This window comes from Aquila chrysaetos, chromosome 12, assembly GCF_900496995.4.
Source record: "Aquila chrysaetos chrysaetos chromosome 12, bAquChr1.4, whole genome shotgun sequence".
Lineage (NCBI taxonomy): Eukaryota > Metazoa > Chordata > Aves > Accipitriformes > Accipitridae > Aquila > Aquila chrysaetos.
Window position 1 is genome coordinate 5,478,793 of NC_044015.1, and position 27,713 is coordinate 5,506,505.

Here is a 27,713-nt window from a genome sequence, read left to right on the forward strand (position 1 = left end):
GCAGGGTACCATGGGGTGGGACAGCGTGATCCCATACAGGAGTGAGGAACTGGGGTGTGTTCCCAGCACTGCGGAGCCGGGGAAGTGCCTGCCTCTGGGGAGAAGGGACTGATACAGCCCCTCCACAGGGCTCCCACCTGGAGACCCCCAATACACACCTCCTTCCCACCCATGGCTTCAAACATCTTCTCAAGCTGGACACGCAGTTGCTGGATGTTGTTCATCAGGATGCAGGGCTGCAGTGGTGGGATGGAGAGGGGAGTCAGCACCAACAAATGTGGCTGGAACAGCTGCCCATTGCCCCAGGTCCCTCCCACCCTGCACTGGGGGACACAAGAACAGCCATGGTACAGAGCCCTGCCTGGCAGCATTTCAGGGACTGCCATCAGACAGAGACTGAGAGCAGGACCTGCGTCATGGGGACCAGCTCTGGAGCCGAGGTGATGGCCGGGGCCACCGTGTGTGGACAGTCCTGCCTAGCAGCACCAGGCAGGTGCCAAGCAGAAGGGAGATACGTCACCACTTTCTCCTTCTCCTTGGAGCAGTACGAGGCGAAATCCTTGGAGATGATCTCAGCATACTGGAGTAGCACATTGCTGATGGTCTGGAGCCAAACGAGGGCAGCGACAAAGACACCCAGACAGCAGCAAAGAGAAGGAAGGAAGGAGAGAAGGAGACCATGAGTCCCACAGCAGTGAAACAACCCAATGCCTGGATACACCCTGAGACCCCTAGACCCTCCAGTCCCACAGATGCACCAGCAGCGCATAGGCACAGCCACCAGAAGCCAAATCCAGCACATCTGGCAGTCGGAGCACAGCACCACCCAGCTGCTCCCTAAAGGGCAGGCTGCCAAAGAGGATGCCAGGCCAGCAGGGTCCTTGGCAGACAGGGCCTGTCCTGCGGTACCCAGCAAGGCAAGCAGGCTGGGCAATAGCAGCCAGGTTCAACTGACAGTCTGGATCTCCAAGTGAGTCTGCAGTGATGAGACACATCTAAGATCAAGCTAGGAAGCTTATCTGTGGGCCATCATCACATTTGGTAAAAGAAGCCAGATTCAGACACAGTCCTACAATCATTAGCAAAGCCTATGGGAAAATACAACTAAGCCAGAAACTACCAGCTCTACTAATGGCCCTAGACTGAGTTTAAATAGGGGCAGGGCTGGGTGTGTGGGTGGTGGCTCCAGGTGAGGCTGTTCAGGGCCATTAAGACCTATCAGTGCCCTCAGGGCCCCGACACCTGTGAGCAGAGCTGTAGGTGTATTTCAGTATTCACCTGATAACGTCCTCACCAGCACAGCTGTGAAGGCATCAGCCATCAAGCCTGCATGCAATTCCCTCCCACACTGCAGAAAGCCAGTGGCATTTAATTAATCTAGATTAATTAACCAATTAATTCATTAATTAGCTAATCTCCTGTGCTAGCAAAGCTGGGAGAGCCACAGGGTCTTTTGGTGGCACATTTGCTTGAGCATCGCTGTTAGAGGTGGTGTAATGTTTGCCCTATGCTGCTGCCCACAGCTGTATGGGAGGCAGCAAAGAGAGCCCAGGACCCCCAGGGCTGGGATTGTTGGCCCAGTGGCTCCCACCCTGGCAGCTGCCCACCTTGGCAAACCTTCGCATGTAGTGCCCAACGATCTGAGGGTCAGGGCACTCAAGCTTCTTGATGATCTCAAAGCTCTGGTTGAGCTGGGAGAAGACGTCCACCACGGAGCAAGAGAAGAGCGCGTGCTCTGACGTCTGCTGGAACTGGAGGAGTGAGAGGCAGTGTCAGCAGGAGGCAGGGAGGGGAGATTTTGGCCCCGATGGGGACACACTGGGCATCAAGGGACAAGCCCCTTGTCCACCCCCGGCTGTGGCTCTTGTGCCCGCTGACAGTCCTGTTCATACCCCATCCTTCTTGTCCCGCTCCAGCGCTCCATGCAGGAAATCCCGTGACACCTCTTCATTCTCATCCAGCCACTGGATAACAAAGGGCTCAAACCAGCTGGAAGAGAGGCCCATCCCTGGTAAGGCCAGCCAGCCCCCAGGGTGCAAGCACCCCCCTCCCCTGCCCCCCAAGGGCTGCACTCACGCCGGGTACTCGGGCACGCGGCTCTTGAAGGAGGGCAGCTCGGTGACATACTCGTTGTACAGCCACTTCACCTTGAAGTGCAGGTTCATGTAGTCCGCGCTCTTGCACAGGCGGTGCTTGTCGTGTTCTACACGGGGGAAGGCACGTGCATGCGGGTGTTGCTTCAAGCCCCAAACCTGGGGGGCAGCTGCTCCAAAAGCAGCTCCGGGGATGCCAGGGTAACGGGGTGAAGATGGAAGTGCTTCTTGGGTGGGATATAAGCTAGGCATCGTGTTGATGAGGGGGTGAAATGGGTTTGCCCAGGGAACAGGCGAGGTGGGAGCAGAGTGTGGCTCCTGCCTGGTTCCCCCACCTGGCTCAGGGCAGCATGGGGGGACTCACCCTCCATCGCGTACTTCATGTCCTGAGCAAAGAGGTTCCACATCACCTCGGCGCTGATCTTCCCCACGTTCAGTTCCTGGGGGAACCTGGGACAAGGGGGAAAGCACGGACACGGCGTGGACCAGCCCTCCTCTTGGAGATACATCCCGCCCACACCTCCCACCTGCCCCAGTTTCCCCATCTGTAGAATGGATGTTACAACCCGCTTCCAAAGGACTAAAGCTACTGCTGCCACCGTGTGGGCATCCCCCAGGGTGCAAAGCAGGGTCCCCTTTCCCCGCACCTACTCACTGGTTCAGGCAGGGCGTGTAGGAGTTCTTGTCCTCCTCGATAATGGAGACTATCAGGGTGATGAGCTTGGACCAGAAGTCCAGGTTTTTGATGCTGGGGCCCTGCTCCTCGGGGGGCACCTCGCCTTTCTTAGTCTGGAGTGATGGGGACACAGCGGAGGCTCCGGTCACCCCACTCGCGGGTCTCGATTTCTTGGCGGGGCTAACGAGGAGGCAGGAGGGCTCTGGGAACACCCTGGAGGCCCCCATGCAGCCCCCCCTTGTCTGGCCTCCGGTCTCAACCCCGCAGCAGTGGGGCTCAAACCCTGCCCAAGGCTTGGGGCTCATCCTGCATGGGGCTGAGCCCTCTGGAGAGGGAGCAGGAGCATCGCACGAAGGAGAAGGGCAGGGGATGGGGAAGGTCAGCGGGGGGCAGCGAGGTCCCCCCGCAGCACCCAGCATCCCAGTGCGTCCCAGCTCCCCCCGACCCACGCACCGGGTCCGTCTGGTACTCGCGACTGTACAGCTCGTGACAGTTGTTGAAGATGTACTCATAAGTGGAGTTGAGGCAGGCTTTCACGCAGTCCTTCACCACCTGGCTGGCTCGTGGGGGGCTCTGCAGCTCCTGGACCTGGGTGTGCGGGGAGAGAGCGGTGCTGGAGGCAGACCCGGCCAGCCACCCGGGAGCTACCACAGGGCCAGCACAACCCCAGCCTTGCAAAGAACTGGGGCCAGCGAGGCTCAGGCTCCCCACCAGAAGGATGGGGTGAGTGGGGCCCCAGCAATACCTTCATCCGAAAGAAGGTGATGCTGGTCAGCAAATCCACCGTGGACTTGAGATCCTGCAGCCGTTCGGGACTGCTAGCAGGGAAGTTGTTCTGCCAAAGGGGAAGAAAGGAGCAGTGTTGCACACAAAACTCTCACAGGGGCGAGTGGAGGGGGAGAAAACAGTCACCTGTTGTTTCAGACCTTATTAGACAGGTTAGGAAACTGAGGCACGGCAGGCGCCTTACCCGGTACATGGAGAGGTCAATCCGCAGCGAGTTGTGCAGTTGGTCGAGGAGTTTGACAAACCTCTCCTTCTGTGGAGAAACACCCCAGAGCCAGGTAAATGGGGGAAAGGCAGCAGGGACCGTCCCCCCTCCCCGCTGCACCAGCTTTCTCTGCCCCCAACCCAGCCTGTGCCGCCCCTGGCTCATCCCTCTCCTTCCTGCTGTGCTGCTGTCCTTCCTTCCCTCCTTCCTTCATCAGAGCCCTGCGCGTGGGCACAGGATGCCGGCGGAGAAGAGCATGTCCTCACTGGTGGCCGGGGCTCACTGGCAGCCATCAACGGCGCAGTACAGCATTGAGAGGCAACACCGTGCATCCCCTTTGCTCTCGCTGGCGCTCAGTGCCGGAGCGGGGACCGGCTACTCTATCTGCCTTGCCCACTCGAACACCTCCGAGCCTGGGCTCGGGGCAGGAGCAGGGAGAGGTGTGCAGGATTGTGCCCCTGGGCTGCATGGCCCATGGATTGAAGCTTTCAAAGAGCTCAGGAAAAAAGGGCAGGGAAAGAGCAGCTGGGCTTTTGCAGCAGTCACCCATCTTCGGGGCCGAGCTGCTTTGAGAAAGGCCGGGATGGCCCCCAGGAGTTGGGTGCCTCCATGGGCTCCTCACTCGCCTGACCAGGCTGCATGGAGGGATGTGGGCAGGGAACTGCCCCAGGCAGATGGTCTCCATTGGGGCTGAGTGGCTTTAATTCAGTTCAGCCCAGCTCCTGTCCAGGTAGCATGAGGCAGGAGGATGCAAATCCCACGTTGGGCTGCGGATCGGGTGTCAGAACTGAGGGCAAAGCAACCAGTCTGCCCCAAAACGCTGTCAGGAGGCGTTTCACTTTGCATCTCTGCCGGGGGGGGCTTTGGACAACCCCGTGGGCTTCCCATGAGAGCCCTGGGTTCCCCCCCCAGCACTGGCTGCACTGGGTCAGGGCTGCCCCACAGGGCTCCGGAGACCCCAGAGCAGCTCCCCGTGTCCTGGGTGGGGGGAAGACAGGGGAACGGGACAGGGCAGTGAGTCCTGCACCCGCCTGGCCGCGGCTCAGCCAAGCCCGCAGCCTGCGCTGGCAACCGCAAACCTTCGGCGCGCTCGCCCGCCGGAGACGGCAAAGCCAGGCTCTGGGCCGAGACCGTGCGTCCCCGCCACCGAACGGCTGCAGCGCTTTAAAACTGGACACGACGGGTACTCGGGGTTAAAGCGACACGGCCGGGCACTTTAGGACCCAACCTTAGGCTCTCTAAAAAAAGAGAAAGAAACAAGTTTTTAAAACCCTCCATGTTAGAGAAAAGGCGCTTTTTCTTCGTACCATTTCCTCCTCCTGCGTGACCCGGAGGCACAGCTTGCTTGGCTCTAGCTACCCCCTGCAACGGGAACTGGGAAGTGAGCCAAAGCAGCTGCTGCCTGGAGCTGCTCTCGGCCCTGGCTGTGTCCCTGGCTACCCAGCACTTTGCCTGACCCAGGGCTGGGCACTGATCCTGGCTCGACCCTTGTGCATCCAGAGCAATCACCTGCTGCCTTTGGGATGACACGGGGGGGGAGCCGGGGCAAGAGCTCAGCCCTTCCTCGCCCACATCCCCAAGGGCACACCTGGCCCCGGCACAAACTCGCCCCGCTCGCCGCAAGCGAAGCACCCAGCGGGCACCCATGGGTGCTGGCACAGCCAGGCGAGTTTGCAGTGGTCCTGGGGTGCGCCCAAAGTGCACAGGGCCATGCAAAACTCCTGGCGAGCTGCAGGGATGGCTCCTTGCCACCTGCTTGTGATTTTGACACCAAGGTTTTCCCCTCCTGTCACACCGCCACCCAGCACCCCAGTCCGCTCGGACTTCAGTCGTGGTTTTACCATAATAATTTGGGGATCAAATTTAGACCTCCTCCCAGGAAGGTGGTGGCTCTTTTCCTTCCTGCAAAACGGGAGCAGGATGGATTTTGGGGCAAGCAGGGGCTGATCCCCCTGCTGCCCAGCTGCAGTTTGGAGCGGGGTGTTTTGCATGGCCTTTTTTACCCCCCAAGCCCCCCACCCCCTCCCAAGAGAAGAGAGAGAAGAAGGAAGGAGTGTTTACGCACCATCGGACTTACCCCGAAATTGGAAGCGGCAAAGCGGTCGGAGGCCGAGACGTTGGTAGAAGCCGTGGTGTGGGCATAGTAGGCATTGATGTTGGCTAGCAGGGTACTCATCACCGCCGGCACCCCCGGGCACATGTATTTGGAGGAAAGGCAGGCAAAATGCCTGTAAAGGGAGGCGGAACGTGAGGGTGGGGGGCCATAGGAGGGGCTGCCTGTAGGAGGGGGTGCGGGGTTTGGGGTGCACGCACAGAGAAGGGCAGGGAGGGGTGCACGGCTGTGAGAGAGCCAGGGGAACACGTCTGCAGCCGTGGTGGGGAGGAGGGTGCAAACGGCAGCAGGGGAGGAAGATGCCAACAGTGACCCCCCCTACCCAGGGCTGGCGCAGCCCCCTTGAGCAGGGTGGAGGGCGAGGGACTCACGTCATGGCCTGGTAGATGGACTCCACTCCGTAACGCATGGCAAACTCATCCACGATCTCCTGTGCCGTCTCATCAAAGTACACCTTCCAGGCGTCATCCCCCTTGGCGTCAGGGATCTTCACCACCCCGTTGTTTTGCAAATCCGTCACAAAGTGGAACAGGTTCTGGAGGTACAAATGAGTCCCGTCAGGTCCCCAGGACCGGTGGTGGCATGGTAGCATTGCTGGGGTGGGGACCATGCCCCCCGCGCCTGCCTGGGCTGCTCACCTCATGCAGGCAGGTGTACTGTACGTGGTAGGGAGCCACCTTTTCCTCGCCTTTGATCTCCACGCTGATGTGCAGCCGGATGGCTCCCGACACAGCCGACTTGTCTGTCCGCTTGTCTGCGGGGGTACAGGGAGGGGGATGAGATGTGAGGCTTCCCCAGAGCAACTCTGCTCGCTCCTAGCCCCAGAGAGGGGCAGAGGGCTCCAAGCACGGAGGGGCTTTTGGGGCCAGGGCCAAGGGGATGCCCAGCACTAAGTGCAGCCAAGCCAGGGTAAATGCAACCAAGGCACTGCAGAGAGGGATTTGGCCATATCTCCAGCTGCTACAGAGATGTGGCCTGTCCGTGCCTCAGTTTCCCCTCTGCAGAGGGCCAGTGCTCCAGACTTCCTGGGCAAAGGGTTTTGAGAACGACCCCGGGGAAATGCTTGATCCCAATGGCTTTCGATATTAAGTGTTTTTAACAGCAGACCCTATACTAATATGCTGGAATAGCCTTCACATCAGGGCTGGCAGCACATCCCCCCGGGACCGCAGGGCCAGTGGGCCATGCTGGGGCAGCCGGTTACCGAGGTTGTACCAGACGTCCATCTCGCCACTCAGGGTCCGGACCTCGATGATCGTCTGGCCCAGGAAATCGTCAGACTCCCTCTTGAAGCGTTGCTTGACGCGGGACTTGATGTCATCATCTTCGTCCCAGACACGGACCTTGATGCGGTCGGAGGAGTTATGGCACTCGCTGGGGAGGCGAGAAGGGGCAAGCCCCGGGATGAGCAGGGAAACCTTTCCAGCCTCTCCACAGTCTCTGTTTCCCTAAACAAGGGGGACCATCCCAGCACCAGGCAGGAACTGGGGAAGAGAGCAGATGTGGGGGCACCAACCCTCCCCAGCGGGCTTGGCAGGGCTCTGCACCATGTCCAGGCAGCCTCAACACAGCCTGGATCAGCCCCATCGCCAGGAGCCAAACCCTTCATGGCACAAAACCAGCACTCCCAGTGAACCCAGCAGTCGTCCTCCACCCTCAGCTGGGGCGGGATGAGGCCCCAGCTGACTGCCCACCACCCTGCAGGGATGTGCTGACAGCCAGCGCAGCGCAGCATGACTGTGAGTGGCCAGGGAGGGGGATGGAGGGGCCAGGGGTGAACTTACAAATGGAAATTCTCCTCCCAGACTGGGTTCAGGTTGCCGTAGATAGTTTTAGTCCTTTTTTTTGTCTTTCCAACCTGGACAGTGACATACGGGTCACTGGAACCCGTCTTATCCTTTGCTTGCAGGCCCTGGGCACAAACGACTGCAGCACAGCACGGCGCAGCACAGCACGCACACCCAATCCACACGAGGCACACGCGTGGCACATATAGCAGAGAGAACAGACAGAGAGAGGAGTCAGTGCCACAGCCACACCGAGATCCCCACAACGGGCACCTTGTGTCCCCCGGCAGAGCCCCAGGGGCTGAAGCCGCTTTGCAGGATGAGGGGCAGGAGGGGAGTTGGAGCACACAGCATCCTTGTGCAAGGGGACAGCCACGTGGTCCCCCACAGCACATGGTGCCAGGCGCAACCGGTGCCTACCCGTGATGCTGATCTTGGCCGACCATTTGGAAGTGCCGTCCAGGACACTCTGCTTCACTGCCTTCATCTGCTGTGTGTGCGTGGTCTTGGTGACCCCAAACACCTCCTGGATCAGCTCAAATATCTCCGGCTTGTTGCGCTCCCGGATCTTCATGCGGTCCTTGAGCACCATGATGATATTCTGGGTCCGGTCCTCTGCTCCGTGCTTGGAGCTCTTCTCTGCTGCCCCTGGGAGAGGACAGCCATGAGTGAGATGGGGCGGGGGTGCAGGCGCATCCAGGAGAGAGCTGAGAGCTCCCAAGACCATTGTGCATGAATGAATTCAAACCTGGAAGGGTCAACACCCTGCCCAGGACAGATCTGTCCGGCTCACCGCTTCCCCCATGCACAAGGCAGGAGTCCAGCTCTCCCCGGGCCGCTCCCTCCTCCCTCTCCAAAGTGAGAAGGGATGAGGCTGCAGGCAACAGCTCCTTACTCTGCAGGCAGTCAGCATTGAGCAGGTCCTGGCACTTCTCGTGACACTTGACGCCACATTCGGCACAGCGCATGCCCTGCCGGGCGATGCCCCAGAGCAGCCCCTCGCACTCGTAGCAGTAAGTGGGGGTGGTGGCCGTCCACACCTCAAAGTTGTGGGGCGTCGTGCAGGAGATGGGGTACACTAAGGCTTGCAGGGTCTTCTTGTAAACATGGTTTTTCTGTGCAAGGACAGAAGAGAGAGGGGGAGAAAAGCTCAGGCAATGTACAGCAGCTGAGCCACGCAGCAGGGTGCAGAGACCCCATCCACGGGTGCTGGGCCACGTGCAATGTGACCGCTGGTTGTAGACAAGCAGGTCAGAGGACAAACACCACCATCCCCAGGTGCAGCTGTGAGCATCCTGGCTGCTTTGGCATTGCTGGAGGAGGATGTGGTGTGGCACAGACCCCACATCCTCGTTTCATCACATCCCCACAGCCCTCCCAGCATGACCACCCACACCCCAGGCAACCCCAGCACCTACCAGCTCCTCATTGTTCAAGGTACTTGAGGCCAGCGCGGACGTGATTCCCGCTTTCCTGGACTGGACCAGGGACTGTGGGAAAGAAACACAGTTCCCAAATCCGGCAGAGCATGGGGTACCCCTCCCACACTCCTTTGAGGTCCCATAAAACACCTGGGACAGACCCCCACCCCAGACAGGGGTGGGTGCTGGCTGCACTGGGCTGGCAGTGGGGACAGCCCAGCTCCCAGTGATGCCAGCGCTGCAAAGCACCACCCAGCTGTGCAGTGGGACTGGAACCAGTTCAGCAGCCTGCGGCATTCCCAGTTCAGCCCCAGTGGGGCAGAGCCTCTCGACGTGTGTCTGAGACCCTGGGGAGTCTGGGGTGGGGGACACTTACCATTGCCTGCAGGCAGCCAGGGCCAGCAAGGAAGGAATAAAAGGCCGTTAGTGCAAGCCACCTCACAGCAGAGCAAGTCCTGGCCCCTTCCCTCACGGAACGAGTGGGAATTGGGGCAACACCAACCCCTCACCCAGCACTGGGCCAGTCCCTGGGGGGGTTTCTCATGCCAAGCTACAGCACTGGCTGCAGCCTGCCAAATCCCAGCAGAGAAAGGCAGCAGCCCTGCCGGACCCCTGCACTCTGCCCACCCCATCACCACCCACAACCCAACACCACCCACAAAACCCCGACACCAACACAGCACAGTGCAGAAGCATCAGCGGCTGCCGGAGCGGGCTGGGGGGTGAGGGCAGCAAGGAGGGGGCCAGCGGGACGGGAGAGGGCAGGCAAGTTGGGGACAGGATGGAGGCACCCTGGGGAGGGCACAAAGTGGAGGTGGCGAGGTACAGAGAGGGGGAAGGAGGCAAAGGGCACCTAATTCTGGGTGCAAAGGGTGTCCGGTTTCCAAAATTGCTGTCTCTTGTCACCAGGTGGGTGACAGAAGAGTGACTCTGTGCATTACAGCCCAGGGGCTGGATGGGACTCCAGCATGGGCACTGGGCTGTAGCAGCGCAGCGTGACAATGGTGGGGACAGGAGCATAGGGTCTGTGCAGCTCGGAAAAGCCAGTGCTACCCCTCCTCTGGTACATGGGTCCATCTGCTCAGCACCAGCACGGGCCGAGCTGCAGGGAGCCTGTGGCAGGTAGGACAGGAAAGGACCGGGGACGCAGCACCAGTAAAAAAAAGGGAAACCAGACGCAGCCCTGGGAAGCCTTGGGCTGATGCTTGGTGTAGGGACAGGGCCCTGGAGCTCCGTTAAAGAGAAGCACCCTCGGGTGGGGAGAGCCCAGCTGTGTCATCCTCACAGCTCCCCACTGCGAGGTCCAGGGCCAGGAGACCCCCAAAACAGCCTGGGACCCCCCCGCCCCCCACCGCCAGGGCTGGAGGAGGCTGGGCAGGCCTGGCCAGCAGCACCCAAGGGTGCTCTCTCTTTAACCCCTCGGACCACGCTCACCAGATCGCTGACTAGAGGGAGAGATTTGCGTCCAGGCTTAATGTCGGGCATGCTGTTAATGCAGCGCAGAAACCTTACTGCCGCCCCCCTGCCGCCAGGGACGGCCAAGCCAGGCCGGAGAAAAGAAAACAGAAAACATAAGCCATGTTAGAGGCAGCTGGGGAGCAGGGCACGGGCGCCCGGCAAGAGCCGGCCAGGGCGGGCGGGCGGCGCAGTCCGGTGGGGCACAGCGGGAGTGAAGCCGGCAGCTGTGTGGTGCAAGGCATTAGGAGGAACCTCACCAAATCGCTAACTAGGGGAATGGGTTTTCGCTTGCGTATGTCCGGCATGCTGTCTATAATGATCAGCCCGCCACCAGGCCTGCAAGAGAGATGAGAGTCAGCGGGGAAGGGGAAACTGAGGCAGGAAGGGCCCCCCTGCTATTGCCCCATGTTCACTTGGGACTTGGTAGACAGGACTGCAGAGCAACCCCCAGGTGGCCTGGGACCCACCCGTGGGACTCCCATCCCCACCACCGCCCCAGCCATGGCAGGGATCACCAGACTAAAAACTGGGGGGGAAGGGGATTCTGGCAGAAAACTGCGATTTTCCCCATGTGAAGATACTTTGCTTCACTGGCGTGACAGTGAAATGCAGGAGAAAAATAGCCCATTTGGCTTAGTTAGCTTTGGCTTTGCAGCGTGGAACAGGAGAGCCGGGGTTTCCCTCTGGGACACTAAAGGTGAGCACCGAGCTGTTCTGCTGCAAGAGAAACCGAGGCAGTGCGGCTCGGGCAGGAACACCGCTTCACAGCCTCCAGCCCTGTCTGCAAGAAAACCCCAGTGTGATCTGGTGGGTTCTCAAGGAAACCTGCCAGGTTCTGCCTGGGTCAGCAGCAGGGCCACCTGCGAGGGGGAGACGGGGGTGAGACCCACAGCCCGTCCGGGTGAGAGGTTCAGGGTCCCCATGGCACCACTCGAGTCCCAGATGGCAGGAGAGAAGTGGGAGCTGCCACCCCAGCTCAGTCTCGTCCCAACCCACTCACCTCCTCGCTTTCCCCCTCGTCAGCGTCTCTCGGGGACACGGAGTGATGCCATCTCTGCTGGCTCCTCCAAAAGCACCGAGCAACCAGCATTCAGCCCAAAAATCTGCCCCCCCACATGCCCACAGCTTGGCAACACTTCCCCACGCCAGCCCCCCGACAAGCTTATTAAGCATATCCTAATGAGGAGGGAAAAGCAGCCCACGAGACCCCGGGGAGGGGTCTGAAAGTACTGGCTTCCCCACATACTCACCCGCCTTTGAACCACAGGGATTTAGCTTCTCCATCGCCTTCCCCGCGGGCCTGCAAGACACGGGGTGGCCGTCATGGGCACAGCACTGAGCCCCCGGTGGGCATGGCAGCCCTCCCCAGGGCTCGATCCTGCTGGCAGCTGAGCACCCAGCCGGCGACCGCAGCACTGGGGAAGCATGTAAAGGGTTTAGAGGGTGGGGGGAGAAAAGCATGTTCCTAAAACGATGGGGCTCTTTCCAGCAAAGAGCTTGCACTGGGAATAAAATATCTTCAAGAGGCTGAGCTGGGCAAGCGGTGGGCAGGCTTCAGCAGAGGGGCTGGGGTTGGCAAAGCAGTGGGAATGGCTGCACTGTGCAAAAATTCAGGGTTTGGGGGACTGGAGAAGCATCATTGGAAAGGCTCAGCAGGTCTGCACGGACCTGCAGCCAGTTGGAGCAAAGCACAGGGAAAAGCCAGAGCACACCGGGGATGGGGTGTGTGCAGGGACCATCCCACAGTGCCACCTCCCTTGCAAGGAGGAGATTATTTTGGGGGAGAAGGGAGGAAAGAGCCAATTATACCTCCCTCATGGAGCAGTCCCTGCACACACACACATACACACACACACTGGGAACGCACACACGTGGCTGAGTCGTTCCCGTTGGACATGCTTACCTGCAGGCAGGCTATACCCCTTCCCTGCAGGAAGGGGAGACGCGGATGCAAGGGCCATGGTGGTGGACAACTGAAAAGAGAAGCGGTGGGGAGGGGGATCGAAGCCCCAGGGGGCGAGTCCAGAGCCAAAACAAAAAGAAAAGATGGAGGATGGAGTCTAAAAACAGAACAAAAAATTGTCAACTCAATACAGGGGAGAGAGCGGAGGGGCTCGCACCAGCACACCACATGCAGCACACACCGGGGGAAGGTCCTCAGCACTCCCTGCCCCTCGTGGTGGTCCCACTTGGCATGAATGGGGTTGCAGGGCCACCACTTTTGGGGGGCCCCAGGTCCCCACTGCCCTCAAGGTGTGGGACGTCCATGGGATCGGGGAGCGGAAGATGCCCAGGAGTGGGAAGGGGCTGTGCCCCCAGCCCAGCACGCGGCCGGCGCTGGGACCTGGCGGCGCGCAGCCGCAGAGTTGCTCACCTCCTGCAGCTGCATGCAGACCTTGTTGAAGGCTCTCAGCCAGTTGGCTTTGGCTCGTGCTTTGGGGTCCTGCACCTCCACCTCCGCCTGCTCCCTGCAAGCACACACACCTTGCTCACCTCCCAGCACGGCACCGGGGAGTGGGGAGTCAGCCCCCACACTCCGGCGCAGGGCTGAGGCTGCAATTTAGGGATCCTGATGGGCCTTGAGCCAGCGTGGCCACGGCAAAACCCCCCTCTTGCTACCAGGAAGGACTCTAAAAAGGTAGCAAGTCCTGCTGCAAAGGGCAGCACAGTCAAGGCAGAGCGATGGGGAGAAGCCAGGAGTTCCCCCTCCCTTGGGAGACTCTGCCCTGGGCACCCAAGCGACACAGGGAATCCCTCCAGGAGAAAAGGGTCACGGGACTGCCCGTGACACAAGCACGTGGATTAAACATCCTTCGCCCCTCATCTCCTCAGCAGGATGTCCTCTGGCCGCTTCCCACCATGCTGGGACCTCCTGGGGTTAAGAGGTCCCAACACCCCAGTGGCTCCAAGCCCAGTGGGACCTGCCACCCTGGACATGCTGGTTGTTCTGGGTTTTTTTCTCCTCTCTTGCAAAATCAAGACATGGAGAAAAAAGAAAATAAATCCTCCTAACATACCAGCCTCCTGGAGAGCCTGGTGTGACGTGACACTGGAGATAGGCACCCAGAACTGGGCTCGGATGAGGCCGTGGGGAGCTCAGGAGACAAACTTGCCCAAACTGGCCCTGTGGGGCCTTGCCTGTGCTAACATGTGGTCCCCAGCGCTAATCTGGGGTCCCCAGCATAAACCTGTGGTCCTCAGTGTTAACCTGTGGTTCCCAGCACTAATCCATGGTCCCCAGTGCCCAGCATGGGACCCCCCAGGCCCCCTGTCCAGAGGACAGGCACCGCAGGCAGACATGAACTAAGGCCACTTTTGCCAGGACTCTGGCCAGCCCTTAAGCCTAAATATGTATTTTTTTAAAAAAAGCTCCTTACACATTCTTTTAAATTAGAGATTTCCCCAACTCTGGTCTATAATTCAAACTAAATGAAAGACCAACAAAGCCTATCACGCTTCCCCTCTGCGCAGAGCGGTGGCGCTCACCGAACCATGTAAAAATGGACACGTTCAATAATTAAAGGCAGAGACCGATATATGAATTATTCATATGCTGTACCAGGAACCTGGACACCAAATAATTCATCTGTACAGCACAGGAGGCCACAGACGAGCTTTTACCAGTGGCCTAGGGAGAGGATTGACTCCTGTGAAGGAAATTTCTTCCTCTGACTCTGCCAAGCTCCGGGGTATCCCTCCATCCAGGGAGCCAATAACTTGAGCCAGAGGAGAGGAATCGCAGCCCCAAGTCCCCACTTCCTCCATCCCCAGGTTTGTCCCAGGTTATAAACCTGCACCCCCGGTAGCCCTGGCAGGATCTGGAATGCCTTGAGCTCTGCCCCTGCTTAGCGTGGCACTGGTGGCTGGACCAGGGCAGCACGCCCGAGGGGGCTGACACTTGCCTGGGTGGCACAAGGTGGGCTTCCCCCACCTCAATGCCTCAGGCACCTGGAAAAGCCCCAGACACCCCAGAAGGTCCCTGGCGATGCCCCTTGGCACCGCAGCACCAGCACCAACCCCGGGCCACCTCCAGAACATCCTCAGCGTCACCAAGCACAGTGCCATCCCAAGGACGCTACAGATCAACATCTCCCTCCTACCTCTCAGCCGGTTTCAGGGGCTCGGGCTCGGGGGCTGCCTCTTGCAGGGGAGCTTCGTCCACTCCCTGCTGGGCCTGGAGGGCCTCTGGGGTTTCCTGAGGTGCAGAGGTGTCCTTTTCCTCCTTCCTCTCCTCTTTCCTCTCCTCCTTCCTTTCCTGCTGCTGCGGCTTCAGCTGTGGGACCAGCTGGGGTTGCTGCTGCTGCTGCGGGACCTGTTGCTGCTGCTGCTGCGGGACCTGTTGCTGCTGCTGCCCAGGGGATTTCTGCGGTGGGGGGTAGGCATCATGCTCCGCGGTTTCGTAGGTGCCCTGCTGCCGCAGGTCCTCCTCCTCCTCCTCCTCCTTGGGGTAGCCTTCCTCGTTCTCGCTGTAGTCCTCATTGAACTCTTCCTCCTCCTCTTCCTCCTCCTCCAGATAGAGGTCATCGTCCTCCTCCTCCCAGCGGGGCGAGTCCTTGCGGTAGCTGACAGAGCTGTGGCAGGAGTGGTAGGAATCGCCGTCCCGCTCATCCAGCTCCGAGTCCCGCAGGCTCTCGTTCTCGAAGTCCTCGCTCAGCTGGGAGCTGCCCTGGCTCAGCTCGGCCGACGAGGCGTAGCGACTGCTCCCTGTGGGGCTGCGGGGCCGAGGGGAGACAAGAACAGGGCTCCCGTGGGTCTGTGCTGCAGCCTTGCCTGCCCCGTGCCGCCCCAGCCGGAGCCCCGGGGTCCCCGCACCGCGGGTGGGAGGATGCGTGGCTCCACGTGGGACGCAGCCCTAGGTGAGCAGCGGGCTCCTCGTCCTGAGAGTCGAAGGCATGGACCCAGGAGACTCCACGGACTGGGACTAGTCCCCCAGGCTGGGGCACTCTCAGGGGTCTGACCTTCCTGCCTGCGCCTGGGCTGACCGTGGGGACGTTGGGGATGGTGTCTGTCCCCTCGGTTCCCCCCTGCCAGGGGTGGGGGCAGAGCGCAGCCAGGCAGCACCCCCAGGCAGATCCTGCCTCCCGCTTCTGCCAGACACCCTGTCCTGCCCCCAACCCACGGATCTGTCACCCAGCCTCTACCCTGACGTCCCAGCGCTCCCTGTAGACCTCCCGGGCACCCCCTCTCCAAGGACACCCCCTCAACTCCATCACTCTCCTTAACCACATCATCTCTACCCAGGGGTCCCCTCTCCACTCTTCTTGCCAGCGGCGCAGAGGGCTCCCTGCGTCCGAGGAGGCTGCCGGGGACGGGGTGGCCGCGGGGCTCCGTGGGGAGAGGCTCACATAAGCAAACATGCAGACAGGACAGGGACATGCCTAGGAAGAGGCCGACACCACGTCTCCAGCACCGGCAGCCAGGGCTCAGGGGTGGGCAAGGGGCAAGGGGACAAGGGTTCGGGATGGGCAGAGCCCTGGGCCCAGAGCGGCTGGGCCAGGCAGTGGGGAGCCGGGGACACCACAGGGAGGAGGGTGCTGGGGGATGCCCAGGCTGGCCCCAGCACGGAGGGGTACTGGCATGGTCCAGGTACCTTGGGAAAGGGGACTTGGGGCACAGTAGTGCAGGAGACACGGCTCATGCCTGGAAACCCCTCACCTCCCCGGCCTGATCCCGGCCAGAGCTGGGAGAGGGGCCCTTGGCACATCACGAGGGTCCCAAAACACTGCGCAAGGCTTTTGCCCAGCCAGGTGCTCCCTGGGAGGGGACCAGAAACAGAGGGTGGCATTTGAGTCCCCGAGGCCCCAGCTCCCATACCCGCTGGCATGACAGGGAACAGGAAGGCAGTGCTGCCAGACGGTCGCTGTGCCGGCGAGCGGGACCGGGATACTGGGGCATCGCCCCCATGAACTGGGGTGCAGCAGCAGGAAGGGACGCCACGGGGCCAAGAGACGCCCAGAGCATCCCAGTGCTGCTCCTCTGCAAAACAGTCCGGGGCGGGGAGAGGGGCACCCTGCGGCGGCACGAGGCCGCCCTTGCCGGGACTGGTGTTGGCCTCACCACGGCTGCAAGGACCGACCACAGCACTCTGCGACGGCACACGGCACGCGACGAGGTAGCGACCCACCTATCCGATAGGTCTAGGGACCGCCTGCTCTCAAGGGAAGGCTGGCGGCTGGTCCGCCTGCTCGACTCGGAAGCGGACTCAGCGTCGCTGCGTCCGTTTGCGGCAGAGTCTACGCTACCATAGCGTCTGCCGGGGAGGAGAGGAAGATGATCAGCAAGGTTCCAGGTGCCGCGCCGCCGCCGCCACCCGCCGCGCCCCGGCATCCCCTGCCGCCGTGGGGATGCTGGCAGGGAGGCTCTGTCCTGGTGGACGGGGCTGGCACCTTGGGCTGGACGCTGGCGAGGAACTGGGCCATGCTGCGACCACGGGGACAAAGCGCCGGGCAGGCGTCCCTGCCTGTGGCTCTGCCTACAGCCACGTCTGCATCCCCAGCCAGGCCACAGCCCACTAGCTCAGCTCCCAGCGAGGACAGCCGGGGCTTGCGGGTCCTGAAGCCCAGTGAGGACAGAGGAGGGTGGTGACTCAAAAGAGCTCGAAAACTTTCCAGTGAGAAGGAAAGGCTTGGGGCCAGCACCATTCCCCTCTTCCTCGCCTCAGCGTGCCTCTGTCACTCAGAGCACCGTCCCTGGTGCCACCCCGGGGACCCGCTGGCCTCTGTCACCTGTTGAGGGGGATTGAGAGAGCAGGTCCCGGGGGGGGGGAGCTGGCTGCGGCGACACTACCTGATGGGACGCTGGTCTGAGTAGTCCATCTCGTAGCTCTGCATGGAGTCGGTGTAGGAGTCGCGGGAGCTCTGCTGCTGGTGCCTCATGGGGTACTGGTGGACGGAGGCATTGGGCTGGGAGGTGGTGTAGTACGGCGGCGGGATGCTGTTGCTGGTCTCGCTGCGGTAATCGCTGTCCCGGTCATCCACCGTGCTGTCAGGGTCATCATCTGCAAGGGGCCGCGGTGAGTGGGACGGGGGACAGCCGCACGGCTGTTGCAGCCAGGGATGCCACAAATCTGCCCCATGCCCGGCACAGCCCCGCTACTGCCACCACTCTGTCCCCACCGCTGTGGGACTGTGCTGGGGAGACAGACCCAGGAAGGGGTAAGGGGCAAGCTACACGTGTTCCCTTCTACAGAAAGGGGTTTTGAGGGAGGAGGGGAGGGCACAGGGGGGAAATGGGATATACAGAAGCGGGGAAGAGGAGGACAGGGTGCAGGGACCCTCCCTCTGCCCCACTGATATCCCACCACAGAGGCAAAGCCCGAGCTGCTCATTGCACCAGGGCACGCCGAGGGCACAGAGCCTCACGGTGCCATGTCCCCACCAGCCTGTGGGGACAGCCCTGCCCAAGACAGGGTGCTCGGTGCCTCCATCCTCACCCAGCGCAGAGCCACAGCGCGAGGCCGTAGGCTGGACCAGAGCTCCAGGTGCCCTGAGCCCTGGGCCAGGCTATGGCACGGCAAAGGGGGATGCGCCGGGGACCGCCAGGCTGGGAGGAGAGGAGGCAACAGGATACTTACTCTGCTGTTCTCCCCAGCCAAAATAATTCCAGTTGCCTACAAAAAAAAGGGGCAGAGACAATAAGGATGGAGGCAGCTCCAGGGCAGCAGCATGAGCTGGCTAGGAAGAACCAGAATCTCCCAGGCACGGTGGCACAGAGCGGGGCTGGGGACGGTGCCCTGAGATGGGGCACACTGTCACTGAGCCATGCTGGGGACAGGGACTGGGGCTGGGCAAGGCAGCAGCAAGATGGGATGGGGCCTAGGGATGGGCATGGTGGCACTGAAGTGCACTGGGGGCAGTGCCCGGGCCTGGGCATGGTGACACCAAGCCGGGCTGGGGACAGTGCCTGGGGCTGGGCACGGTGACCCTGACCCAGGCTGGGGACAGTGCTATGGCTAGGCATGGTGGCACTGATCTGCACAGAGGACAGGGCCTGGGGCTGGGCACAGAGGCACTGAGCTGTGCTTGGGACAGTGCCAGGGTGTGCATGGCCCTAGTGTGATTACAGAAGGGGAAACTGAGGCACGGGTTGGGACAAACCAAGCTGCCACCTCAAATCCCCCAGAAACCCTGCCATTGCCCCCACTGAGCAAGCCTCTCGCCAGCCTTGCTGCCCCTTGCCCAGGCTCCCCGGGAGACAGTCCTTACCCCCCCATTGCCATGTCCCCCCACACCCCTGTCCGCTACGACTCAGCCCCACGGGAGGGCTCCCACACTGTGGGGCAGGGAGACAGCAAAGAAACACCGGCAGACACGGGAGGGAGGATGGGAACACAGATGGGGACAGGGTGTGGGGTGAGGTTGAGCCCCACTTGGGTTGGGGTCCAGCACCCCAAGGCAGGCACGGACCCCACTCCTGCACATCCCCAATGTGGGGAGCTGGGGGGACGGTGCAGTGGGGGGGTCCTGCCGCGCAGCAGGGACAGGGCAGCACTTACAGCACTGGGAGCTGTGAACGGGCAGAGGCTTTTCCTGCTCCTCCTGGAAGGCATACTGGGGAGAGACAGGTTGGTGAGGGCTGCCTGCTCGCAGCGCTGCTGCTTGCTGCCCAGCCCTCGCCCCGGGCCTGACTCTGCACTGACTTACATCGTCCTGGTCCCGCATGGCATTGAGCTGTTCCAGCTTCTTGGCCCAATACCTGGCCTCCTCCTCGGGGATATCTGCAAGGGCGAAGACCCCGATTGGTGCACAGACACCCCCCCCCCAAAACAGCCCCCGAGCTTTTGGGACTACAGGATCAGACCTGAGCCTCAGCCCTGAGGTTCATGAGCATCCCTGGGGCTGGGGACCAGGAAGGATGCACCCCGGTCCTGGGGTGCCCAGGGATGGTACCCACCCAGCGGCAGCTCGAAGCGGGTGTCAAGGAGGATACGGTGGAAAGTGGGGTCCTTGGTGCCCGAAATCTCGTTGTCGGTCATGATGACCTGGGAGTCGAGCGTGAGCCATTCCCCAGGGCCCTCCTGCAGGGCAGAAATGGGGGTGAGAAGAGCTGCCAGGGACTCCCCTTCCCCGGTCTCACAACCCCACGCAGGCAGGATCTGGCCCCAAGCAGGGTTCTCTCCAAGCAGGGATGGGGAAGGCTCTGCCCCCGCCTCGAAGGACAGCCAGCCAGGGGGGTGGCTACATGTCCCTTAGGTTCCGACGTGGGGATGGACATGCCTGGCTGCCTACCTCGTTGGACTGCCGGATGGTCCGGAGGGGGATCCACACCGTCCCCACCATGGTGTCCCAGATGAGCCCTTTGTTCCACACCTCCACCGTCAGGCCCAGGTCGAGCCGGTTGATCTCACTGGGGAGCAGGCAGAGGCATCAGGTCACCCCCCCTCCCCAGCAGCCCCCTGCGGCCACCCCAGCCTCTGCCTGTCCCCTTGGCCCCAGGACTCAGGTGAGCCCCCCCAGGGCTGGGGTCAGGGGAAGCATCGGCAGTGGGGGACCTCCCACGGATTGGGGGGGTAGGGGGGAGCAGCAGGGGTAGGGGACGCGGAGTGGCCCCTGGACACTCACAACATGAAGTCCTGCTCCCAGGAGGGCAGGTTGCCCCGCACCGCGATGGTTGTGCTCTTGACATTTTGCACCTTCAGTGTCACATAGGTGTTAAACTTCTCTGCGGGAGCAAGCGGAGGGTGAAGTGGCCCCCAGTGTGCCCCCCACCCCAGCCATGCCTCCATCCACTGGACACCCCCCACTGCCACCCTCCTGTGGGGTTCCTCCACGCTGCCCTCAGCACCCCAACCCCAGTCGGCCAGGCAGGACGGATGCTACCCCTGCCACAGGTGGCTTGGCTGTGACTCCCCCCTCTCCTGTCCAGGGCACCCCCATCTCTGTGTGTGTTCCCCCCCCCACTTGCCAAATGATGCCTCCAGAGCTGAGGCTGAGCCTGGGGTCCCCTCGCCACCCCCCAGCCCTTCCTCTGGTCCTGCCACATCCAACCAGCCCAAGAGCGAAGCCCCGAGCCCCGGCCCCTCCCCGGGTGGGCAGGCAGGTGGGGGGGCCACTTACCTTGGGGCCCGTCGAACTTTGCCTTTTTAACTGCGGGGACAGAGAGGGAGGGAAGAGATTCAGCCTGAGAACCCCGTGCAGGGGGCTGGGGACCCCCACCAGGGTGCCAAGGGGGTTGGGAGGACCCCAGACCTGACCACCCCCTCCACCCCCCGCTGCAAGGTGGGGAAGGGCGGTGGGATCCCTCCTGCTGGTGTGAATCAGGGGTCCCCAGTGCCAGGCATGAAGGAGGGGTATCAGGCATGAGCTGGAGGTGGGCACCGGTGGGGAGCAAAGGCCCCCCCTAAAAAAACTGCCCCTTTGCGACAACTTGCAACCCCAAATGACCAGCCTTCATCTGTTGAGGGGGTGTTTAACCTCTCTTGCCCCCCCTTCTGAATTTGGATCCATTTGGGAAAACAGACGATATTACCGTACACATCCCGGGGGGAAACGTGGGGTTTGGGGGAACCTTCCGCCGTGGGGTACCGGCCCAACAGCACCAGGGTTAAGGCTCTCATGGTCTCCCAGACTGCTGACCCAGATTTCACACTGTAACCCTCCCCGCCCGATGGCAGCCCCAGCGGTGGTGGCGATGCTCCCCTAACTCCGCTGCAGCAGGGAGCCCCAAAACGCCCCCCACTGCACCCCAGCCCTGTCCCCATCCCGGGGGCACCGAGGGACTGGTTCCCATCCTGCCCATAGGGGACCCCTCCCAGCTGGCTGATTGCACGCGGGGGGGTGCTTGCATCTGGGCCATATCCTGCTCAGCACCACGGGAACAAACGCCCCCGATTCTGGCTGATCCCCCCCCCAGCTTTACACCAGTGCTGCGAGCAGGAGGTGGAGGGGGGATTGGTATCCAGGTTCTGCCTGCAATGGGGAGGCAAACGGGCAGCTGGGCAGAGCCAGGTACCAACGCTGCCGATGCCAGGGGGTGGCGGGGGCGAGGGGTGTCCTCGGGGCTCACAGGAGGGGACCAGGCAGGGAGGGAATGACACAGCACCCGGAGAACGGTTAAATGACGCGGGTGCCAGCGGGTGGAGGACCAACGTGACCGAGAAGGGATGAAAATAGCCCTGGCGATATCAAAGGTAATTTGATTTCAGAGACGAGCCACTCGCCAGCCGCTTATCACCCGCTGCCAGTGCTGGAGAGGCTGCGGGGCTGCTGCCGGCTCCATGTGCCTGGCGGGGCTCGGAGGAGGCAACACGGCATAAGCAGCCCCCGCCTGGCTCCGGGGTACCTCTGGGGAAACTGAGGCAGGGGGGAATCATTGGCTCAGCCTCAGCACACCGCTCAGAAAATAATTGGGGATCCTTCAGCTCGGCCGCCTGTCCTGCGCCGCCGAGAGGGTCACGCGTTGGGCAGCTCTTTGCCCAAAGGAAGGTCACCAGCCGCGTCACTGGCAACTGGGTTCCCGGGGAATCACAGAACTCTGGGAGCTGCGGCTTCACTCAGGGATGGGGGGGGGTCATGCGTGGGGGATTGGTTCGAGGCCAGGCACGAGCCTCTGGGATCCCAAAGATCCCCTAGCGTCACTGGGTTGGGAGCCCAGCGGACTGCGTGGGGACGGCCGGCATCACTGTCTATTATAATATTATATTATATGTATATTTATGTATTAGATAATATATACTGTAGTAGTATTATTATTATTATTATTATTATTATTATTATTCTACAGTATTTGGTACCAGGACCTGCCCATGGAGCGTGCTCGGAGCTGCACAGGGACCCCCGGCGTGGGAGATCGCCCTTGCCCCAGACACACCCGCCGGGGCCAACCGCTCTCCACCAGCCACTGCCTCCCAAATGAAACGGGAGAGCAGAGGAAGGAAAAGCTCCAAAAATACCCGAGCTGACAGGAACAAACAATTACCCAGGGAACACGTGGCTCTCCTGGCTGTCATCTACTGCCGGGGAGAAGTCCTGCTGCCACCATCTGCGGCTGACAGCCCCGAGCGGGCTGTGCCACCCTCCCGCCCACCAATGGGTCCCCAAAGCTGGCACAGGGGTGGTGGGTCCCCAGGTGCCACCCTTGGGCTAAATTCAACCTGAGCCCCCAAGACAAGGAGCTGGGGACAGCGGGACCCCCATGGGAGCTGGGGACTCCCACAACAGGGTGGAAGACCCAAGGTGCTTCCCAGGCTGGGGTAATCAGCCTCGTCTCGGGGGGGGGTGTTGGGGAAACTGAGGCAGGAGGCAGCTGGCAGGGATCGGACTGGCAACAGCATAAAAACCAGGCTGGGCTGAAGGCATCCCGCAACAGGCCTGTCTGTCCACCCACCCATCCCTCTGTCCGTCCATCCATTCACCTGTCTGTCCATCCACCCATGTCTCTGTCCACCCATCTCTCCGTCTGTCCATCCTTTGACCATCCATCTACTCACCTATCTCTCCATCCATCCCCTCCCTCCGTCTGTCCATCCATCCGCCCCCTCTCTCCCTCCATCCTTCCATCCATCCATCCGTCCTTCCATCCATCCTCTGTCCATCCACCCTTCTGTCTACCTGCTCACGTCTCCCCACCCCTCCATCCATCTGTTCATCTGTCTCTCCATCTGTCCCTCCGGCTGCCCATCCACCCGCCCGTCCATCTGTCCGTCTGCCTCGTAACACATCAGACACCCCCCCTCCCGGCCACGCACCCCTGTCCCCGCTCACCCCACACCTCCCAGGGTCACTTCAATGCCCGTCACCCGGGCGCATCCCCCCCTCCACGAAGCCCTTGGGGGCTGTGCGTGGCCCCGGCCCCCCTGCGAGGGGCAAGGGGAAGGCTGGGGGAGGCTTTGGGGTGGCAGCTCCACCCCTGGGACCCAAAAATAGGGTGACAAAGCCAGTGACGGGGTGGCGGGGGAAGCCCGAACCCGTCGGGAGCTGTTTCTCACCATCCGCCCCCGGCTTCACTGAGGGTGTCACTGCGTGTGACAGTCCCTTAAACGGGAGTAAAGACGCAGCCCTCCCCCTGCCAGAGGGGGGGACCCCAAAGCTGGGGCTGGCTGGTGGCCGGCTTGGGGGGGGGGGGGCACGCCGGCTTTGGCACAGCTCCCGGCCCCCCGGGGAGCAGCTCCCTGCATGCCCTGGTGGCACTGCCACGGGAGAGGGGGCTGTGACAGCACCTAAGGGACAAGGACACGGCGGGGGGGGTGGGAGGGGCACAGCCCCCCCATCCCGCTGAGCCCAGGCAGCAGTGGGGGAGCCCCCACTTTCCTCCTGATTTCCCCCGGGGAGGAGATGCTGGTGGGGGAATCCCAGACACCCTGTGCCCCACCTTGTCCCCAGCTGCCACTCTGCCACCTCCATCCCACCACCCCGGGACCCACAGGTGCCACCCCCTCCCCATCAGGGTGCTGCAGGGCCTGGAGAGGGGGGAAAGGGACACCCCCCCCCCCCAGACTTCTCCCCCTCCAGACTGAGCACTCAATCCAGAGTAACTGCCAGTGAGGCCGAGCCCCAGACTGCAGGATTCATCTGTGCACTGAGTTGGGCAGGTCTCAGCACGCTGGGCTGGGGGCATCCCCTACCTGCATGCTCCCCCCCAGTTCCTCCCAGTATGGGGTGACCAGCACCCCTAACCAGGCCCCCACCAGCACCAGACCACCACGCTCCTGCCCTGAGCCTCCCAGCTGCCCACAACCCCCCTCCCCAGCATCACCATGCCCAAGGTGGGGCAATGCCTGCAGGGGCTTAGGGGGCTGGGGGTGTAATTTGGGGGGGGTATTTAGGGGTTTGGGGGGGTGATAGGGGGATTTGGGGGTGCGTGGGGTTTGTTTGGGCGGGGTGGGAATGTGGAGGTGCTCGGGGACTGATGATGCTTGGGAGTGGGGGGGTGTTTGGGGTGGGGGGGGTGATTGGAGGGTGGGAATCGGGGGGGCTTGGGGATAGATGTGGGGCGTTGGGGGGGATGTATAGGGCGTGTTTAGGGTGGGGGGTGTTTGGGAATGCGGGGAGCTGTGTCTGCGGGGTGGGGGGGCTTGGGGATGGACGTGAGGGGTGGGCGTGGGGTGCTTGGGGTGGGGGGCATTTGGGCAGAGCTGGGAGGGTGAGGGTGGACGGGTGCGGGTGTTTGGGGGGGGGTGGGGACGTGGGGGTCTGCGTTTGAGGGGGGGGGCGGAGAGAGATGCGGGGGGGGGGGGGGGGGGGGGAGCAGGAAGAAGAAGGGGGCTCCGGGGTGGGGGCGGAAAGGCGGAGAGGGATAGACGGCAGAGGCTGGGGTAGGAGGTGCGGGGGGGGGCCCTCTCCCTGTTCGGCGCTCCCGCCGGCGGGGAGGAGGTTAGCGGCGGGGGGGGGGGGGATGGCGGGGGACACCCTCGTCGGGCGGGGTGCGCCCCCCCCCCCCCCCCCCCGTTCCTCCTCGCTTCCCCACCCCCACTCCCGGGGCCGGCGCCGCGCGCGCGCCCCCGCCGGTTCATTCATAAATCCACGCGCCGGTTTTTTTTTTTTTTTGTGAATGGAGCCGTTCTCACGACCCCCCCCCCCCCTACACCCCCACACACACCCTCTCACCCCACCCCACCCCCCGCCATCTCCGTCAGCCCTGAGCGCCCCGCCGCGGGGGGGGGGGGGGGGGGCGGCGGGGGAGGGGGGGGGGGCTCGCTGCCCCGGTACCGGGGCAGCGAGCCCCCCCCCCTCCCCCGCCGCCCCCCCCCCCCCCCCCCCGCGGCGGACAGCGGGGCGCCCGGATCTGGCCCACCGCCCCCCCTTCCCCGCGTTATGTCCCCTTTCTTCCCCCGGTACCTCCGACGCAAAGCAGCGACATGGTCCCGGTGGCGGCGCCGGTGCCGGGGGAGGGGGAAGGGGGGGGGGGGCGCGGGGGCGCTTCGCCGCCGCCGCCGCCGCCGCCCCGGTTGGCTAGCGGGCGGCCATCTTGTTTCAGCACCGGGGACAGCTCCTGACGTCAGCCCCGCCGCCCCCGCCTTAAAGGAACCGCCGGGCACCGCCCCCCCCCCAGCTTCCCCCCCCCCCCCCGCCTTTCCGCCGCACCCACGGGTGGGGAGGGCGAGTCGGTTTATGGGGGGGAAAGACCCGGTTCTGTACAGCCCCGAGGGGGGGCTGTCCTGAATGTATGGACCCCGAGGGGGTCCTGCCCCTATGGCCGCGGCGGGGGGGGGGGGGTCTTTCACGTCCGCATTGCCCGGGGAAGGGGGGGGGGGGGCGTTGTGCTGTCCTATCTACATTGCTCCGAGGCGGGGGAATCTGTCCTGCCCACATTGCGCCGCGGGGGGGGGCTGTCTGGTTTGTACAGCCCCCGGGGTGGGGGCTGTTGTGCCCTCGTTGCCCCTGGCAGGGGAGGGGCGTCTGGTTTGGACAGCCCTGGGGGGGGTCTGTCCTGCCTGCACAGCCCCAAAAGGGGGGACGATTTTGGGGTGCAGCGTTTACCCCATCCCGGGGGCAGGCACGGTGGGGGCTCACAGCCCCTGGGGGCAGGAGGCAGCAATGTGCTGTGCTGTGCCTGTTCAGAGATGGGTCTGAGCAGGTGGGGGTAAACTGTCATCATCCCTCCCCAAGAGGGTCCCCTCTCTCCTCTCCACCTCCAAATGTCACATCCCGAAGAGATGCTCAGATCTGGGCACAGTGATCCTTGCTCAGGGGCTGGAGAAGCTGCCATGGACCCAGAGGGGCACCAGCACCCCGGCTCCATATGCCGACCCTCACGGGAGGGGTCCCACACAGGGGTTAAAGCAGAGCCCCCGACTCCATCAGCTGGGGACATGAGCTCAGTCAGGGTTTCATTCTGAGCCTGTCCCCATCTGCCTCCCTTCTTGCTGTGGAGCCAGGTGATGGGATTCACTCTGCCATCCTACTGTTCCCAGTGCCTCTGTAGCGTAAGCAAGGGTGGCACCGTGCCACTCCCACGGGATCGTCGCGCCTTGCACGGACCAGCAGAAGGTGGGGTCGGGGACAAAAAGATGCCAAGGGAAACTGAGGCACAGGGCAGCGAGGGAACATGTGCAGGGACCTGAGTGCCCTGGTCTGATCTCATATACTGGCCCCTGATCACTAATGCATGGTCCCAGCAGGGCCTGACCCCCCCCCCCAGAAGTAGTCATGGGCCTGGAGCGGGTCAGCCTTCTGCCAGTGGCGGACTGGGGTCACTGGTGGCAGCAGCAGGAGGCACGAAGGCTGGACATCCGTGTGTGCCAGCACACACATGCACACCCACCCTGGTGTGTGCATGCAGCCCAAACGCACACAGGCATGCCTGCGCACATCCATATGTGCACAGACCCATACGTGCACACACATCCACAGCAGCACGTGTACCCACACACATATACACGGACACCCATGGCAGGGCCACCCACGACAGGCGGCAGGGAAGTCCATGGAGCCAGGCTGGGAGCAGCACGGCTGCCAGCTCCCTCCCTCCCCTCCAGGGATGAGGCCCCAGGCGTGGGCAGGGAACGATGGGGGGGATGCCCCAGGAGGTGATGCAGCAGGATGCAGAGGTAGGCAGAGCCCTGCCTGCCAGGGAAACCGAGGCACAGAGAGCTGGGCTTTGCACCAACAGATCCATAATGAGGCAAAGGAGACAAGATCATCCTGGGCAATGTGGGGATGCCGAGGCAGTCCTGCCCCAGGACCCCCTGGCCAGAGCGGCTGGCTCAGCCCTATCCCCTTTCCCACCATGTCCACTCCCCCGGCACTCTGCTTCCCGGCAGCTGTGCCCCAGGGATGGCAGAGCTGGCCTACGCCAGGGCAGGTGCCAACGCCTGGCATGGCAGCCAGCGCTGCGGCTACCTCCCCCTGCCCACTCTGCGGGAGGCTCACCCCCCTTCTGCCTCCCACTGGTACATAAAAAGCACTTCCAAACTCCCCTAAAGTCAGGGTGATGTCCATGATGATGGACCAGCTCCTGCTAAACCGGGCCGGCTGCATGGTACCCCCTCAGCCCTGGCAGCATCCCATTTCCCACAGTGCCCACCCTCATGACCACCCTGCTGGCAGGGCTGCAGTGCCCTGCAGAACGTGCAGCGTCCCCCCAGATCCTGCCAGTGCCTTTCCCCACAGCCAGGGACGTGCCAGGCTCTTCCCAACTCCACCAAGGTCCCTCCAGTGCCCGATGTATTTTTGGGTGCTGTCTTGTGGCATCTCCTCCCTGCTTCTGCCAGTGTTGCAGCCCCCGGGCAGGAAAGC

At 62.5% G+C, this 27,713-nt stretch overlaps 1 protein-coding gene across 18 annotated transcripts in view; it reads right to left on the reverse strand.

Moving 5' to 3' along the window:
• Positions 1-25,461, reverse strand: part of UNC13A (unc-13 homolog A) — a 37,861-nt gene extending 12,400 nt beyond the window's left edge. For 4 of the 18 annotated variants that reach the window (XM_030032982.2, XM_030032978.2, XM_030032981.2 and 1 more), the window contains exons 1-33: positions 25,314-25,460; positions 20,595-20,624; positions 20,100-20,199; positions 19,767-19,884; positions 19,432-19,555; positions 19,182-19,255; positions 19,034-19,088; positions 18,113-18,148; positions 17,326-17,536; positions 16,664-16,789; positions 14,640-15,251; positions 12,914-13,007; positions 11,790-11,839; positions 10,516-10,603; positions 9,458-9,463; positions 9,079-9,150; positions 8,556-8,775; positions 8,081-8,308; positions 7,658-7,799; positions 7,078-7,247; positions 6,512-6,627; positions 6,245-6,408; positions 5,826-5,988; positions 3,740-3,808; positions 3,515-3,604; positions 3,223-3,357; positions 2,749-2,882; positions 2,458-2,543; positions 2,077-2,203; positions 1,893-1,989; positions 1,608-1,751; positions 521-604; positions 159-236 (exon numbers count right to left, since the gene is read on the reverse strand). In XM_030032982.2, coding sequence (XP_029888842.1) covers positions 159-236; positions 521-604; positions 1,608-1,751; positions 1,893-1,989; positions 2,077-2,203; positions 2,458-2,543; positions 2,749-2,882; positions 3,223-3,357; positions 3,515-3,604; positions 3,740-3,808; positions 5,826-5,988; positions 6,245-6,408; positions 6,512-6,627; positions 7,078-7,247; positions 7,658-7,799; positions 8,081-8,308; positions 8,556-8,775; positions 9,079-9,150; positions 9,458-9,463; positions 10,516-10,603; positions 11,790-11,839; positions 12,914-13,007; positions 14,640-15,251; positions 16,664-16,789; positions 17,326-17,536; positions 18,113-18,148; positions 19,034-19,088; positions 19,182-19,255; positions 19,432-19,555; positions 19,767-19,884; positions 20,100-20,199; positions 20,595-20,624; positions 25,314-25,335 — 4,065 coding nt within the window. In that variant the 5' untranslated portion in view covers positions 25,336-25,460. Of the gene's footprint in view, positions 1-158; positions 237-520; positions 605-1,607; positions 1,752-1,892; positions 1,990-2,076; positions 2,204-2,457; positions 2,544-2,748; positions 2,883-3,222; positions 3,358-3,514; positions 3,605-3,739; positions 3,809-5,825; positions 5,989-6,244; positions 6,409-6,511; positions 6,628-7,077; positions 7,248-7,657; positions 7,800-8,080; positions 8,309-8,555; positions 8,776-9,078; positions 9,151-9,457; positions 9,464-10,515; positions 10,604-10,796; positions 10,876-11,789; positions 11,840-12,913; positions 13,008-14,639; positions 15,252-16,663; positions 16,790-17,325; positions 17,537-18,112; positions 18,149-19,033; positions 19,089-19,181; positions 19,256-19,431; positions 19,556-19,766; positions 19,885-20,099; positions 20,200-20,594; positions 20,625-25,313 lie in introns of all 18 variants that reach the window. The other 14 variants (XM_030032988.2, XM_030032984.2, XM_030032976.2 and 11 more) reach the window with 9 other exon arrangements.
• Between the last annotated feature and the right edge of the window lie 2,252 nt (positions 25,462-27,713).